At 41.8% G+C, this 18,291-nt stretch overlaps 1 protein-coding gene across 1 annotated transcript in view; it reads right to left on the bottom strand.

Annotated features, from left to right (window-relative positions):
- clpb (ClpB family mitochondrial disaggregase) overlaps nucleotides 1-15,917 on the bottom strand; it is a 30,572-nt gene extending 14,655 nt beyond the window's left edge. The window contains exons 1-5 of the mRNA XM_063907423.1: nucleotides 15,289-15,917; nucleotides 15,022-15,073; nucleotides 11,591-11,677; nucleotides 4,990-5,093; nucleotides 3,417-3,545 (exon numbers count right to left, since the gene is read on the bottom strand). Of these exons, the coding sequence (XP_063763493.1) occupies nucleotides 3,417-3,545; nucleotides 4,990-5,093; nucleotides 11,591-11,677; nucleotides 15,022-15,073; nucleotides 15,289-15,736 (820 nt within the window). The 5' untranslated portion in view covers nucleotides 15,737-15,917. The remainder of the gene's footprint in view (nucleotides 1-3,416; nucleotides 3,546-4,989; nucleotides 5,094-11,590; nucleotides 11,678-15,021; nucleotides 15,074-15,288) is intronic.
- Between the last annotated feature and the right edge of the window lie 2,374 nt (nucleotides 15,918-18,291).

The raw sequence follows: 18,291 nt of genomic DNA, 5'->3' as shown, positions 1-18,291 counted from the left end.
AGCAGTATTTCTGTAACAAAGTGCGACACAATACAAATGTGTACTGGAAGTCTACGGTAGATTATCCACAGCCCCATACCATCTCAGCCTGTGACTTCCAAAAATCTAAAAATTCAAAGAAACTCAAGTAGTGTGAGGCCCTTAGAATAACACCTGAACTATGGATCAAGTTTTTCTAACATGATATACATTTGATCTGGTCTGTTTTGGTAGCAGCTGATTGGTTTGTAGGCATTGTTGGAAATTGTCTGATTTTTGAGAGCGGTTTCCAACTGACTCTTTTGTGAAGTTCCTCGACCAAACGTCAATTAAACACTTGGTCTCCTCCTGTCTCTGTGTGCTCCAGTGGCTCATTTAGTTTTTCAGCTTTATTTTTTTCTCTTTTGATCTGACAATAGCAGGACACCACTTCCTGTAATTGAGCCAAAGGTCTGACCCACACAAAAAACAAAACGATTGTTATATGGTGCATTGAGGATCAGATGACCAATCAGTTTTACCATGAGCTACTTTTAGGTAAACTGTATCAGTGTTTGTGATCATCCCAGATGCCAGTTATTCCTGTTGTTCTGAGGACCAACCGCAGAGAATAATCACTGTGATGATTATCGATAAACACCTAAAATTTGTTACCAGCTCACCAAGCTATCGATCCCGACAACAATACACCACTAACCCCCCAACAAAAACAAGAGGGAGGAAAGCAATAAAACACACACACACACACACACACGCACACGCACACGCACACACACACACACACACACACACACACACACACACACACACACACACACACACACACACACACACACACACACACACACACACACACACACACACACACACACACACACAGGACATAATAAATAGCATCATTTAGGGCTTTAATATCAGGCCACCCCTCTGGGCCATAGCACTTTATAACAGGATCAACACTAATGACACTCACAGAAATGGACACACACACCAGCTGAACATTCACACAAGCACACACACACACTCTAACCCTCGCATACACTGGATCCCTTCATTAGGAGTGCTTTAGTTATGCCTATTAGGAGTGCCCTCCTCTTTCCTATTTCCTCCTCCCTCTCTTTCACTGCAGCTGGTGGGAGAGAGCCCCTGCTGGTCTTTGTGTGTGTGTGTGTGTGTGTGTGTGTGTGTGTGTGTGTGTGTGTGTGTGTGTCCGTGTGTCTGTGAGCATGTGTGTCTCCTCTGGCCTCCTACCACCTACAGAGACGTCCATTACCGAGTGCCTGTGGCCACGGGCCTGATGCGGAGCCTGGGGAGAGTCTAGAGAGCCTCGGCAGGTAGGGCAAGGGACTGTGGGGCGAGGAGGAGCCCGAGGGTGGGCCTGGAGACTGTGATGGATGGAGATCGAGTCGAGGGCCGGCTAAGGCCAAAAGAGCAAACCCACGGCTGGTGGAGTAACATGGTCGCACACACGCACAAGGGAAATAAAGTATAGGATACACACAACTCATACAGACATTTTGCACATACATGAAAACACAATGAGAAACACCTTAATCCACATAATATCCTGAAGCTGTGGCAGTTCACACGATTTTTTATTGATGATGTAAATCAATATGGATAGGAGGCCACAAAAAGGACATGAATTAAAGAAAAAAAGATGATACAAATGACAAGCTTTGTGAAGAATAATCCATTACATTAAAAACGTGTATTAAAGTCTATTATTAAGCCCCCATTCACACAGAATCACACATGAACATGGACAGTGGTGACGTCATGATTGTTATTGCCCATGATGGTGGCGCCAAACAGGCAACAACCCAGCCTGGCGAGCCACAACCCGCCCTGTCTTTAATCAGATTGGCTTAAAACAAATGCCTCTGCTTTGTGAAATTTCTTACCTTTTTAATTCAAAAATGCGTCTGCAGAACATTTGATCGAGTTAGGCGAAGTGATTTGTTTAAGCGTACGGAGTGCTTACTGACGCAGGGGTGAAACGGGCAGACCGAGCCTTTGGATGCACCATCCATCATAAACATAAACAAGACATTAATACTGTGTGTGTGTGTGTGTGTGTGTGTGTAGGGATGGTGGTTGGGATGCTTGATCCAAAAATAAATTGAAAAATGCTTTTAGATTAAAAACATATCAGCCTAACAACCTACAACTACAAATGTATCCTCAATTTATGATTCAAAAACATATCAAACATATCAAAAGGATAAAAGCATACATGAATATATGAATATTTTAATAAATAAGATGGACACTTGAGTGCACAAGCACACATTTGAACTCACTGAAGACACACACACACACACACACACACACACACACACACACACACACACACACACACACACACACACACACACACACACACACACACACACACACACACACACACACACACACACACACACACACACACACACACACACACACACACACACACACACACACACACACACACACACACACACACACACATCCTGTGTTTGTGGAGTTACCCCAAGGGCATGTTCTGAGCGCAGGTCACAGTTCAACTAGGCCTGGCTTGTTTAAGAGCTGCTCGCCTGGAAACTGAGGGGGATACTCTGCCCTGAGGGTGTAACAGTGTGTGTGTGTGTGTGTGTGTGTGTGTGTGTGTGTGTGTGTGTGTGTGTGTGTGTGTATGGAGTTGAGTCAACGACAGGTGCGAGTGTAATGGGGGTGAATGGAGAGGGGGTATGAACGAGTGATCAATTTCAAATGAGCTTTGTAATACTGTTTATATTACTCGGGGGTGGAAGCGTTATGATGATGATACATGGAAAGCTTTTTAAAGCTGAAGGAGACGATACTGCCTACAGCTCTAAAGGCTTGATGAAAACCATTTACTTTGGATAGCAAGGATCAAGGTAAGGATCCTGGCATGATAAAACAGGTGCCCTTGATTTAGTCATTCGTTTCCTCAAATTAAGAAATTGCCCCCCCAAAATAAGTAATTCTTGGACATTGATTTACACTACAGGAACGATGTTATCCCCTAAAAGCAGAGTGACAAGCAAACACAAACCAGTGTAGAGGCAAACAATCCAAATACAACCGTATAGAGATATTTAGAAGAACCTTTAGAAATGGTGTTGTTATACAAAAGCATACACACCCAGGCAGTGTAGACTATGTGCTGGACAGATGCATTTTTTAAATGTTTGCACACTAGATCAAATAAATGAATTGAACTGAATGAGTAACATGAATCAGAGACCTAGTCAAGAGCATTTTTATAACTCGGCTAAAGATTTCCACTATTTATGTTTTTTGAAGTGCTTCACACCACCATGAGGTAAAACTGCAGATGATGTGTTCCTTAAATACACAGTTTATCTAAACCCCCAGAAGCCATCCACTCTAAAGTTTGGTGAGTGATGGTTGTGTTCGGTTTAACGTACCAGACTCCAGCAGCATGCGGACGGTGCGTGGGTCATCTGCCAGTGTGGCGTAGTGAAGCGCTGTGCAGCCACGGAAACCCGCCCTGCTGCTGAGCCTGCTGCTGAACTCATCCTCCCTGGAAACCAGTACTGTAGAGAGAAACAGAGAATGAAACATGAATGAGAGAAACAAGAAATATAGAAAGAAAAGACACCGGTTGAAATATTAAAAACACAAAAAGCCTGCTAGAACATTTGTAGGTTTGTTTTTTACAAAATGTCAAGCATGTTGAGGTGGGTTAAAAATGGATTTGAATAAACACTAGTTTCTGAAAGAAGGACAACTCCCATATGAGATGCAAGCAGGAAACTTTGTGGTGCTGGAGAGATTATTATGATGAATTTACTAACAACCTTAACTGGAAATGTTTTAGCCCTTAAATCCGTAATAACTTTCTTTAATCCATTCAGAGTCAATGGTGATTGGTGATGCTCCAGAAAGTGTGTCAATGATAACACTGCAGCCTACAAAATTGTCTTTCCTGTTTCCAGCTTTAGAGGAGTTGTTCATTTTCACAGATTTAAGCTCAGCTGTCCGACATGATAGGAATTATATGAGTTCTGTTTTAGGGGCCTCGTTTGCTGCGCTCCTTACAAATAATAGAGATAGTCTATCATTCTCTCCTTACTTCCCTTTTTCATAAGAGCACTCATCTCCTGCCACTACTCCATCATCCATTTTTATTTTTTCCGCCTTCTTCCTCATCAATCCTTTCATCATTCGCGCCCTCTTCCTCCCTCCCCACTCCTTCTATCCCAATAACTTTGTCTCATCCATTTCCTGACTTCCTCGCCTCTCCCTTCCTCATCATGCCACCCATTTCCTCCAATCCCTCCCTCCTTCTATCACCGCTTCAAACAGCCACATCTTCCTCCTTCTCCTCCATCTTCAACCTCTCCCTCACTCCATCTGTCTCCAGCTGCTCCCTACCATCTTCCCTCACCCTCTTTCCCTGCCTTCCTCCTTTCATTTTTCCTTCCTTCATCAGTCTTTCCCTTCCTCCATCCATCCCACTCTTTTTCTCCATCTCTACGATAGTCTCTCTCTGCAGTGTCTCTGCATGTGTGTGTGTGTGAGAGAGAGAGAGACAGGGCGGGATAATCATAGCTAACCCAATAAAGCGTCGCACAGGCCCCCCTAGCCCATCCATCAGCCTGCGTCTGGGAAACGCTTCCCCACGCTACGCCGGCCCCACGTGGACCCAAACCTGACAGCCATATAAATGTCTGCAATATACATATCCCATATAAATATGTCTGCAGAAACCCAACACAGACTGGGGGGGGAGTGTGTGTGTGCGCTATCTTGTCTGTGTGTGGAGGAAAAACAAATAAAACACACTGCTACTTGTCACAGAAGATATAAAATAAATAATACGGAAGAAATGAAGCATGTACATATATGCAAATGTTTATGCAAATTATAATGTCTCATAATATCTAGTTCAACACTTTGGGATTCATATTTGTAATATAGCAACCACACACACACATATGTGACGGAGGAACAGAGGTGCAATGTGTTTTCTTTTACCTTCCAGTGAGTGGATGCCTTTCTCCCTCGACGTGTCGTAAACATTGTTGAAATCATCTCCTGCGTTTGGGTCGGCACCGGCTTCAAGCAGAACCTTCACCGCACTAAAACACACAACAGAAGACATAGACACACATTTAAACACACGTTATTACCCTGCGTACATCGTGTGTTATATATATATCTGCACACATGAACACAGACCAAGCCTTTCCTTAGTAATGATCCTGCCTTTACAGCAAAGATATAATCAGGTCTATGGGACGGCAATATGGATAGAATCTTATATCCCAAAATATGTACATTCATACTGTTATATCATCAACATATATTATGATATAGCACATTTTCTGGGAATCCTATTAAGAAAACTGTTTATAGATGAAGTATCAGAGGGTCTCCCGGTTTTTTGGTGACTCTAGTGAATTAAAAACAAATGAAAGTCCTTCATCACATTTATGCAAAAATATTGTAAATCCAATATTGTCGTAAAACAACTTTCTCATTTACAGAAGGGCCCTCAGTGGCCTCATACAACCAAATATATTAAAGGGATAGCTACCTTAGTGTAATTATCTCAGTTTGTATTGTCAAATTGCCCAACTCTTTCAAAGTCTTACTTTTTCTTAGCTTTGGTTACAGGAAGTAGGATGCAGACTGGATTTAGGACTTGTATGAGACTTGCTTTGTTTGTGTCACCAAACATAACCTTGACTCTTTAACGATGTTTCTCACACAGCTTGAAAACAAACACACAGATGCAAATAATTCCTCAATTGGCCGCGACTCTTCCACCTGATTGACTTCCATTTCTAGTCCGTCCCGTTATGGTGGATACACCCCAATGGCCGCTCCCCTCATTCACTTCCAGTCATCTGCTTTGTAACATGTACATATGTGTACATTGAAGGGGGCAAGGGTCGGGCCTGTTTCCGGCGCCTTTTGGGGCGGTCTGTGTGTTTGTATGTAGCACTTCATTGGAGCGTACCGCCTTATAGAACAAACACGAGAACCTCGGCAACACCAGTCACTGTGACCCAACGGACATTCCAGGTACCGTCTCTCCGTCTACAGAACACACTCCCACACACACACACACGCTTTACATTTACCACCATGAACGTGTGCAATGGCTTTGACATTGAGACACAGAATACACACACAAAAACTAGTCCGCTAGTTTTTGCCCACTGAGTGCGGGAACGGGGGCGATGGCCGAAACATGAACCCTGCCAGTTCGCTGCTGGCTGCCATTAAACCTGTGACTGCGTAATGCAGCCTGGGAGGGAGTGATGGATCATTTTCAGATAAATGGTTATGGCGGGGGGGCTGAGAGGTTTTAAATGGAGCAAAATGATTATTCATAGGAGGACGAGATGGACCTCTTTTATAGAGCAACTACACTTGACCAAGTAACCGGATACAGCTCTCGTTTAGGAGAAGCTCTGCTTTTGAAGATGAGTATTGACAGGAGATATGACCTCAGGAATTATGGAGGGACGTGGCGCATCAACTTGGATATTACACAGTCGGTTTAAAGGGGAGGTGTACAATTAAAGCAATTGTAATACAAAGTAAAGTAATGGTTCGAAAAGAAAAAGATTGAGTATATTTTAACATGGCAAAAATGTATTAAAAACATCAAACATTTTACATTTGACAGAGGCAGGATGGTATTTTAGGTATTTATCAGTAAAAAGACTAAGGGATGCAACTAAAAATGTTCTCACTAAAGACTTTGAGATGATTTTTTCTATGAAATATTTAGCAGAAAACTGTGAAAAATGCCACATGTTATTTCCAGGAGCCTGAGGTGTCGTATTCTCATCCACTCCATCATCCGACTTACAGTCTACACACAAAGACACTTAGTCTACTAAAATGGTAATATAAAGATATGATTAAAATAGCATGACATGTTTAGGTTTGAGAAACTGGAACTAGTACATTACTGACATTTTCGCTTAAAGAAACAACTGAAATTGCCATTGAATAATCAACATAACCAATACAATGTTCATGTTCTGAATAGTAGCTCAGAGAATTGTATTTGTGGGATAGTAGTACAGGTTTAAAAATCACAGTACAGTGTGTCATACGAACAAATAATTCCAGTATAATCAGTAAAACAAAACAAAGACAGAATTGTATAAAATTGCTGCCAGTCTCCCTGAATAATATTGAAATGGGAACAGATTTTGGTAGTGTGTGTTGTCTCATCACTACAGGACATGTTCCTGTGGGAGCGGAGAGCTGAGAACAGGCCGGCCTGGTCTTTGTGTCTGACCTTGCTGAGGGGGTATAAAGGACTATCGGGGGGTCTCCTTTTGTTACTGTATCACTGTGGCTTGGGGCGGCAGGGGGGCCGTGACCCACAGGGGGCTCTCCTCTCACCCTTGCAAGCACTTCTACAAACACCTCGATGCACCCTCCGAGACACATACACACAAACCCCAACTAAGGTTGGTCACACGAGGCTGGGCAGGACTGTGTGAGGGAATGAGACGGCCTGAAAAGAGTTAATGGCATCAGAAAGGTAAACACGGAGGGATAAATAGAGGAAAACTGCAGAGAGGAGGAGGAGGAGTGGATGAAAGGAGGGAAGTGCAGTGAAAAAGATGAAAGAGGGAGATTTAATTATACAGGAAAGTGCTAAAACTAATGAGCTTTTGAAAACAGTTGATGGTTTAACTAATCAACTGATGATCAAGTGGCTAACTTTATTTGGGACCTTTAGGAGAGCTGCAGCACTAATTTAAGGCCAAACTGAAGGCATGCAGAGGTTAATTAGGTTACACGCCCATTTAAAATGGAGTGGGCCAAAAGTTTACATTTACAGACTTCTAAAACATGTTCTCTGTAAATTAAAGCATTTTACATTTAGAAAAGGAAATGTGTCAGTTAAATGAGGATGTAGCAGCTGACTTAACCCCAGTGTCTCAAACGTTGTTCCATTGTGTCTGCTGTCTTGACCCTTAGTGGCTGTCAGGTTTATGTTGAAATTGAACATCCTTAACCTACCGTATGTTTGCCTTCCCACATGCTTTAAATCTTTGTTGAGGTTTTTGTTTTATTTTCTCCTTCTTTTAAGTGTAAAATTACATAAATGTCAAGATATAGTAAGTGCCATATAAGTGTTACAAAGCATCACCCGTGGAGTTGAGCGGGAGTCAGCGTCTTCCTTGAGAACACTCCAACAGACGCTTGAGACTTGGACACATTGATGGACGTTCCCACTGCTACTTCACCATCCAGCTCTTGTACCGGAAGTTCGAAATAATGGCTGCAGCTCACTTAACAAGCTAGAGCGCCTGGTAAATTTAACCCTCCAGCTTGTCCCGAGGTTTGCCAGCAGGTGACTGGTGTGACTGCCGGGGGCTGGTGTTAGTTTCTCATCCTGCCCTGGAGGGAAGACAGGAAATGGACACTTCCGTCTGTCCTGTGCTATAATAGACACCTGAGCCGAACTGACCATCCATGTCTCAGACCACCTGGCTCAGACGCTGGACCTCACTTGACCTCATCTCACCTGCACATCTGGGGTCAGAGAGATGCCAGGAAGTGAGGCTCACTGCTCTTTTTTATTCCAACCAGAGAAGCTGATTAGTCAAACTGTATTCTTTTAAGGTGTGCCCATTTCTTTCTTCCTTTGTTTCTCTCCCTGAGGACTCCTCAAGTGTTTCCTGTTATAATTTATTTTATCCAAATAAAAGGTGTCAGGATGCCCTATGGATTGTAAAGCCCCTTGAGGCATATTTGTGATATCAGGGTAATAAAATTGACTTGACCTCGTGATGCTAATGACTTAAATAGTTGCAAGTGTCCATGACTTATCTTTGATTTTCCCATTGACAATCATTCCTACAAAACAAAGTCGTAATAGATTGTATATAGAAAGGTGCCCATAATGTGTTTGCAATTTAGCCAGAACAAAATAACTGCAGCTTGTATAAAATAACCACATATTTTCAAAGACCTGTCTCCTTTCAAGCTTTTAGGAAACCTACTTTTTAAATTGAAACCACTTAAACCATGTCTATATTTCTCCATTAAAGCAAAGCAAAGTGCTGAAGTTCATGTTCAACAGCTATTATTATCATAACCTTTGCATGGTTGCTACTGTACAGAGCTGTAAAATCAAGGAGATCCCTCAATTCCAGCATTTCTTTTTCTCAATACAATTTTATTTGAATAACGTATCAGTTGAAAATGTAACCACTGTACACATGTTAAAAATGATTACATAAAAAAAGAATGTGGTTTTAATGCGACAAAGGTTAGAATTGAGGATAGAACATTAACGTTATTTTATATTGTAATGGCGCACCCAAGAAACACGTAGAGAGAACAATAAGTGTAGGAAACATTACTCTGTGGCAACTTAATTTGTCACTTAACCCGGCTGCTTACCATCACAATCATGTTGTATCGTGACCAAATGATAGGAATATTTCACTGGGTGTTTTCCCCCACTTTTATATCCAGCTAATCCTGGTCCCAAATCCATAATCCCACTCCACATCCCTCTCTCTCCACATCTAAGCTTTTCTGTTCTCTGCTTCCCAACGAGCCACTCATCCTCTCGTTCCATCATCCCTCCGCTTTCCCTCGTTTGGTCCCCCTGCCTCCCATCCAGTCACTCGGCCGACAGGTCGGAACGGTCAACAGGCGTTACACTTGGCTAAGCGCTCATTGTGCACGTGAAAGCAGCGAGGGAGGGATGGAAGGAGAGAAAGAGAGATGGAGATGGGTATTGTGTGTTAAAGAGTGCAAATAGTGGGCCAGGCCCTGCGCCTCCCAGATTTAGCCTCACATCAAAGCTAAGCAAACACACGCCCCCTCAATGTCTCACCCTTAATTCTTCCACACAGCCCTGTACTCCACCCCTGATTCTCTCACACAGCCGCACCTCGACCCCTGAGCACCAGAGATGATGCGCCAAGCTCCTCAGCCTTCACTGAAACAGCTCTGGTCAATCTTCTGTCTCTCAAAGCACTGTTACCACTTCTGGTCCAAGAAAAAATAAATACAGAGTGAGTGAGGGAGGGAAGTTATTCAGCAGTAAGATCCATGCTGACAGTCTAGCTACAGGCTAGACCTCGCTCATGAGTAATGTTTGCTGTGTTTTCACTTAACGGCTGCAAATAAAGTTGTGTGGGACTGAGTAATAGGCAGTTGGCCTGTAAGATATTTGGTATAAACTCCCCTCGTCTTTGTGTGTGTTTTCTGCGTGCATTCCCACCTGCATCCATACTTATGTGTGTGTGTGTGTGTGTGTGTGTGTGTGTGTGTGTGTGTGTGTGTGTGTGGTTATGGGCGTATGTGTGTTAGTGAGACATGTGTGACTGATGTGTGTGAACCGTGTTCTGTCTTCCCTGCAGCAGTGACGGCGCACTGGGGGGTTAGAAGAAGGGATTAAACACAGAGGAGTGTCACTGCCTCGCTGAGTTATAGCACTCATAACACACACACACACACACACACACACACACACACACACACACACACACACACACACACACACACACACACACACACACACACACACACACACACACACACACACACACACACACACACTTACTTTAAGGACAGTGCAGGGGCACACACAGGCAGTCCCGAACACATATTTGTGTCCAAAAACACATTATCCATACATCAAGATGTTACGCGCAACTATCACTCAGCACTCGTCGTGTAATTATAAAGACGTAATGTAGCTCAAACATCAGCAAAAAGTGAAGAAATCAAAGCACATCATTGTTTCAGTGTCTGAGAACGCGTTACAGACAACATTGTAACTAGAAGTGAGTGCAATTAACAATTCCTCTACACATCCATTTTTACCATTGATTGATAACTGTCCAAACAAATTGTGCAAATGTAGGACGTACTACTAAAAGAACCCACTTTAAAATCATATAAAAGTAGCAAATTCTAACGTTTGAGGAGAATGATCCATACAATTATTATTTATTTATGGACTTGACTCATCAACCAATTCTCAAAACTTGTATTAGATATTATTAGATATATTACGGTAAGTATTAGAACACATTAATATAAATACTGAAAACACAATAAACAATATATACTATAAAATCAAAGCCAATGCAGAAACATAACACCTGTCACATTTTAAATTTGTCTTGCATTTCTTTCATATTTTAAAAGAAGACTATTTTAATATTTGAGTTTCACATGGGGCTTCTCACCGGCACATTAGGCCGTTAAACAAAAAAAGTGACCACACAGTCATGATAGAAGAACAAAAAAAAAGCCTGTAAATTGGATTTGGCCCAGCCTTAACCTCGGCCCCTCTCTGTGCTGTGTGTGTTCTGGGGGCCAGGAGGCTAATTTAATTTGTTGGACAGAGGGATGGGGGAACGGGGAAAGACCGTCTGTCAGTCTGAAACTCGCACTTTGCTCTTCTGAAGGCCGACTGTAACAACTAGAGGGGGGACACGGATGACATATGCTCACATACTAACTCATGCAGACAGCTGCCCTTTACCAAAACACTACATTAATGTTACGTATGTTCACCAGAGAACATTTTGGAACTGAAAAACACATGACTTGCTCAGAAACAAACACAGACCTGTGCTGTCGGTTCATGGCAGCCACCATGAGAGCGGTCCAACCGAGACGGTGGCGCTGGTTTGCGTCGACCCCCTCTTTCACCAGCCTGATGGCAAAAAGAAACAAAGAGTAGTTTGAATTCCACATCGCCATTAATGTGAGCACATAGAGAGGCAACGTCATTAGGATTATGTTATTGACTTATCGTACGATAGATGAACATGACCTTGATCATTTTTGCTGACATCGACAATCCCTGTTGTGTTTACATGCGTGTTTGTGTAAATAAGACCGTCAACAACATAATGCGGGAATAAACAGCGGGGTTTTCCTACCATTATTAGACTTGGGAATTAGCAAACATTGCATTTTTTCTTTAGTAAAAGAGGCTAGGAGTCTATCTTATTTATCTTTCATCTATTACTATATTTTATTTATTCAGGATATTTTTAAAATATATTTTAAGTTCAGATTCCAATGTATGATCATTCCTATGATAAAAAGTCAATTTACTTCTTTGAAAGGGGTACTGGAATTATTATGCTAATAAATGATCATAACATCTGTGGAATTATATAATCTTAAAACAGACATGACATGTTAATCACAATTATGTTTTGTCCAACATAACTAGTTATTATGACAGGCCTACAGAGGGCGTCAGAAACAAATGCCCATATAGCAATGTTATCAAACCAATAGGAAAATAGAAGTTATTATTTTAACATATACAGAAGTATCCTGATGGAAGAATAAGTATTTGTTCACATTTAAATAAGGAAAAGGCGGAACATGATAATGCACATATGGCAAAACAAGAGATGGGGCTTGCCAGCAGCTTGAGGTACTGTATGGAAGAGCTGCCTTGTTAGACACACCAGCATGAAACCAGCCCCTGATATCTGTGTCTATATCTGACACACACACACACACACACACACACACACACACACACACACACACACACACACACACACACACACACACACACACACACACACACACACACACACACACACACACACACACACACACACACACTTGCTCTTTGACCAGTTAATGTGTCTGTATGTTAGCCAGGTGTGTGTGTTAAGTTTCCTGCCCGAGGGTATGACATCAGGTACTGGAGTGACACAATCCTTATAAAGAGTGTGTGTGTGTGTGTGTAAGTGATCCGTCTGTCGCCTTATGTGCTGAGCAGGCAGACAGTGTGTGTGTTTACAGTCAACACAGGGGCCTCTGTCTGGTCTCCACTCAGCTCTGAAGCTCTCTTGCTCCGTTTTCACTGCAGGGTCTGCATGCAGATTCAGGGTCTGGGTAGAGGAAACGGCTCACAACTAAAACCATGTCCAGGCTTTTCAGGGCAATGTACTTGGTTTATTCAAACTAAGCTATTTTTAAAATGTTTACAAAAGGCTCATTTAAAAAAGGAGCCATTGTGGGAAGTCAGAGCTTTAGTATTTCACAAAGACATGTCAGAAGAAGATCAAGAAAGATAGAGAAACATTTCAGATGTTTTTGCTGAAATGTTCTCTATATTTCAAGTGTTTGACTGATGTATCTGACAACTTGCACTTCAACAAAACTTGAATATTGTCTTGTCATTGTTGCATCAAAGAGAGCAGAGAAAGTGAGCAGAGCGTCAATTATTTTTTGTAAATCCTGCAATGAAACCAGACCTTATGATTGGGTTTACCAAATTTCACAAAATCCTTAAATGTGTGTTTTACTGGGCTATATGATCACAGAGACAACATGCTGTTTCACAAGCTTGGCTGCTAGACAACTGCACATATACATATCTAAAAATAAAGAATACAAGAATACAATTTGACCTGAAAGCAACTTCCATTCCTGAAATGTCCGCATTGTTATTAACAATTTGAACCCTGATTGGTGAAACCTGCTTATCAAAAATAAGGCTAGTCTCACAGAATATCGACTACACATACATTTTCCTCTGTTAAATTGCAATCTCAAGATTAGATAATATTTCACTTCTATCACAACTGCTTTATAAGGTCAGTGTTAAAACGAGACCTCTATCGTCTCGTCAGCCTCTCAGTAGACACGCCCTGACACTCTACCAGTTCTAGAAAACTAAACCAAAGCACTTAACACATCTGTGGGCTGCTGACTGGCCGACTGTCCGTCTGCACTCTCACCTACACCATCTGCCACATGGGCACAGGTAACCCAATCCAGCAAATGGAGACACACATGGATAAGCACATGTATGCTGCCCTAATGTACAGTACACTGATACAAATCATCAGTGATTTCACACATATATTTACATGATTATTACCTAGAGGCGGGCATGATTGCTCCAACCATACACCAATATGAAGAGGGATGTTTGTCTGTATTTTTTTTGAACCAATTACTCTGATCCGTCAAATCAAATGGCAGAAAAAAAGAAACCGTCAATACGCCAAACGTGTGATTACAGCGCGTTCACACAATCTAATTTGTAATACATCATCAGCAGAACAGATGGGACAAAGAAAAGGCCTGACATGGCTTTTCTTGGGTGGCTCTGGTAGATTGTCTCTGAGTGTGCAAGGGGAATTGTATCAGACTCGGAGCAAATGGCATTTTAATCCGCGAGTGAGAAAATATAAATAAAAGGGAATGAATACAAAGCAAAAGAAAAAATGATTCTTAAACACTTGAATCAAAGGGGGAACACAAATCAAGGCTAATTGTTGGAATTGAGTTCTGAGTGGCTAAGTGTGACATCCATCCTGCAAACAGTTGACACACACACAGATGGTCCTCTTCTTCCACCTGGTGGTTAATAATGGGACTGCAGAAAGTGAAACAACTGGATTTTAGCTGTTGCTTCAGCAGATGACCAGTTATGTATTTAAAGAAATGCTTTCCATTATATATTTACCAGAGCCCAATAGAGGTCAACAGTGACAAACCAATTTGGATTCAATCATTCAAGGTTTCTTTACTCAGGTAAATTGAGTTAATTGTATTCCAGGCTGAGTTAGATCAAATTAAGTTGCCCACTATTTCTGCCTCAATACATTGAAATGAAGACAATATTCGTACTGAGGATCAGGGGATATGGTTCTGACATAATTAGATACAATTGCCAAGTAAGCCAATTCAATTAAATACATTTAGATAACAATTGAATTTTAAAAATTACATATAACAATTAAAGAAAATTGGCGTTATGGCGTCAGTAATGTTATATCAATCACTGCTTTAATGACAAATTAAAGTTTGTTTCTGCTGTTGTCTGGCAAAATGAATAGTTGTTTTAAAGACAAAATAGTGCTACTTGTCATGCCATTTATTTAACACCCTTACTTTACAAAGTAAGCCTCCTTAAATCATGTGGTTCACAACAGAGAGCAAAGAATGTGTCTCTGCGTTACGGTGCTTGTATGTGCATGTGCAAGGTATTAAATTGTGTGGGCTTTGGGGGGGTACCTGGCAACATCTTCAGAGTTATTGGTCCTCGCTGCCTCCAGAAGAGCATCACCTTGTTTTGCAAAAACAAAAATGGAAAAGCATTACACAAGAAGGATACATAAAACTTGATCACATACATAAAATAAGGGATGACAATACTGTTTCTTTTAAATCAAATAACCAAATATCTTCACAATCAAAAATTGTCCAGTATGACACACTGTGCCTTCTGAGAAAATGTTCAAAGGGTTAGGGTTACTTTTTTTGAATGAATAAGATACGTACCTTTGTTATCAGAATCTTTCTTCAGGCAGAAGGCCAAGGCTGCAGCAGACAGCACACCGGCAGAGGCCACTCCTGCTGGGCCGGCTCCCCCACCTGTCCCCCGGCCCTCACCTCCACCGCTTTCCTCCCAGTAGTGGTTGTTGTTGCGCCCCCTGTTGGCCAGAGACGCCCATGAGCTGCGGCGGTTCTCCAGGTTGGAGAGCCATCTTGGGGCGAGATGATGGTACTGCACCGCAGGGTTCACACTGGTACCAGCGGTCTCCTCGGATAAAATACCCCTCCTGGAGATCCGGGATGTTGACACGATGGGGTTGCGGTTGTTCTCTGCCGGTTTCTCCCGGGTGCCCTGCCGAGCAGCACCGTTGGCGCTTGTCTGGAGGACGCGGCTGCACGGTGACAGGCTGCGCGACCTTCGAGCAATGAGCCTGGTGGGAACCGATGATAACATGGCGAGGATCTCACCGAAAATGAACCGGGGGATGATACCCTCAGTCTTAATGTAATTTCAGGGGTAATCGGGGCCGGGGACACCACTGTAATCCGATGAAACAGCCGTTAAACCACGATTTCCAGGCAGCTACTTTCAACCATGGAGACGAAAACAACCATTCACCTCATCGTAGCGCGGATGTCACCAGAACGCGCGGTGCATTGTGGGAAATTGTGTTCTACTGGACGCTTCGGCGTCAGGTCATGTGCACACGGCAAGAGGCATAATTCAATGTTCACTTAAACCAAGTTAAACTGTTTTGAGACGCGCAACTACAGATTTAGATAATCACACAACCCAAAATAACACATTAATCCTTTAGAAAAATGCTGACATAACAGACTTAGAGTTTATACTTCTAATGTTGCCAAGCACGAACAAAATGTTACTTTATAAATGCCATATCTATACCTACCTTCTTACAGGATAGGTTTTCTGTATTTCTTACTAATCATAGGCCTACAACCAAAAAACAGCTATTGACGCTGTTATATATTTTTTTCTAACAGGAGAAGATGTCACATTGCATTGGTTTCACTTTGTATTTACTGCGAGCTGAGAGGATTTCTGGTCCTTTCGCAGGATATTGTATACGAGAGGCCCTGAGAATAACAAAGCACTGACATTTAATGGCATAGGCAGTCGTTTTGTCAGTGCAGGCTACTTGTCCCTCAGTTCCTCATGGCCACCAGATGGCGTTAGAACACAGTGCTGATGTGTAACAGGCTTCACAGGCCATTGCAGAAAGTGTCATCATCTTCATTAAATGTCTTTAGTTTTGGCCATAATAATGACAGTGGCTGGAACTTACGAGCAAAAGGACAACACAGTTCAAGACCCTAGCCTCAGACTCTAAACATCTGAAAAGTGTAGTCATTTTAAAACTGTTCTGTAATTACTGTGACACATTTTTTAAATGACTATTCTTGAAATACAATTTAAGCAAAGCCATTCTGACATATACACGAGTGGACACAATTTACTAGAAGGTTAAGTTGTCTGCTGGCAAAAGGCTTACTGTGGCTAACCAGATATGAATCATAGAGGGCTTCAGGCTCTGCCATCATAAATCCACTGGCACCTTCACCGGCAATGCTGTCTAAATGTCAGTGTGGCTTTGCCATTGTAAACACCTGACAACACATCCATTCTCTCCAACAAATATAGCTAAAGTTACCCACAACAACCTGTCGATAGGTTTCTAATGCATATTTTGAAGATATCATAAATAACTGTTAATTCTAATTCATATTTACATCGCTTTCAAATGTATTTACCTCACACCTTCCTTTACAGAGTCCATCAAAGTCTTTGTTCACAAGCATGGGATATCATATGTAAGTAAAGTAAATAAACAATACATGGTAAAAATAAAACATCTTTAATATTGTTTTGCTTTACAAAAAAGTGCTCATCTGCACCATTAGAGCATTCTTGTTTTTCATGTTCCTAAATAAATCAGATTCACTGACCTTGCAGCAAACATTTCGACTCAATTCACAGGTGGAAAAAAGTACCATTAACCAAGGCTCTGTCTTAAGACTAAATGCAATGTAAAGCATCAAATAGTTATGTATTGATTATGATTGTATTTGACAGGTCAGAATGTCTGCTTTGAAAATGATTTACTTCACTTGGTTTCGCTCCACATTTTCCCCACATGGTCAAGTGTGGCCCTCCTGTAACACCCCCAAGTTATGGAACAAATGTTGTAGACATACTAGATAATAGTGGAATATTTATTGTATAAATTGATAGAATTGAATGATAAAGATCATATGATAACCATCCTGGTGAGAAATGTCCATTCTCACTTCTCTCTCTCTCATGAGGTCAAAGGTCAGGGGCAGAATGGAACACTTTTCTTATTCAAAAGACAGTTTTAATAATTAAAAAAGGTATTTCTTCTGCGTAAAGGAAGACATTTAAGTGTCATTTTAAGAAGAAAGAATGTGAGGTGCACTTGAGAATATCTTGGCTTGAAGATGTCGTTAGCACACCCACAGATCAAATTGAATGTAGGAGACCAATAATGGGCTTACACACTCCAAGATTAAAGGAGTGAGAGCGGTGTGTATAAGAAGAATTACATGACACACGGAGTGGAAAATATTGGAAACAGGCAAACAGAGTAAGGGAATATATACGCAGCTCGCACACACACACACACACACACACACACACACACACACACACACACACACACACACACACACACACACACACACACACAGTTCATCTGCAGTTACAGTTCATAAGGAAGTATGAATCAATTTTTATTTATATAGACCAATATAAAATAGCCTCTATTCCAGAAGACAGGTGAAGGCTGAAGAGACTTCACACGTCAGCCAACAGGGGCCAGGCGCGCCCCCGCGGCTCGGTAAACTAAGTAGTTTGCAAAAAGGTGCACGTGTACGATGTGATAGCGCGGGTTGCGTTCAAAAGCTATCGGATATGAAAGCAACAGGCGTAGCTTAACTGTTTGAGCTGTAATGGAGACTATTATTGTG

This window comes from Eleginops maclovinus, chromosome 18 (assembly GCF_036324505.1).
Source record: "Eleginops maclovinus isolate JMC-PN-2008 ecotype Puerto Natales chromosome 18, JC_Emac_rtc_rv5, whole genome shotgun sequence".
Lineage (NCBI taxonomy): Eukaryota > Metazoa > Chordata > Actinopteri > Perciformes > Eleginopidae > Eleginops > Eleginops maclovinus.
Note: the sequence above shows the minus strand (reverse complement) of the source record. Positions and strands in the feature narration are given on the sequence as shown.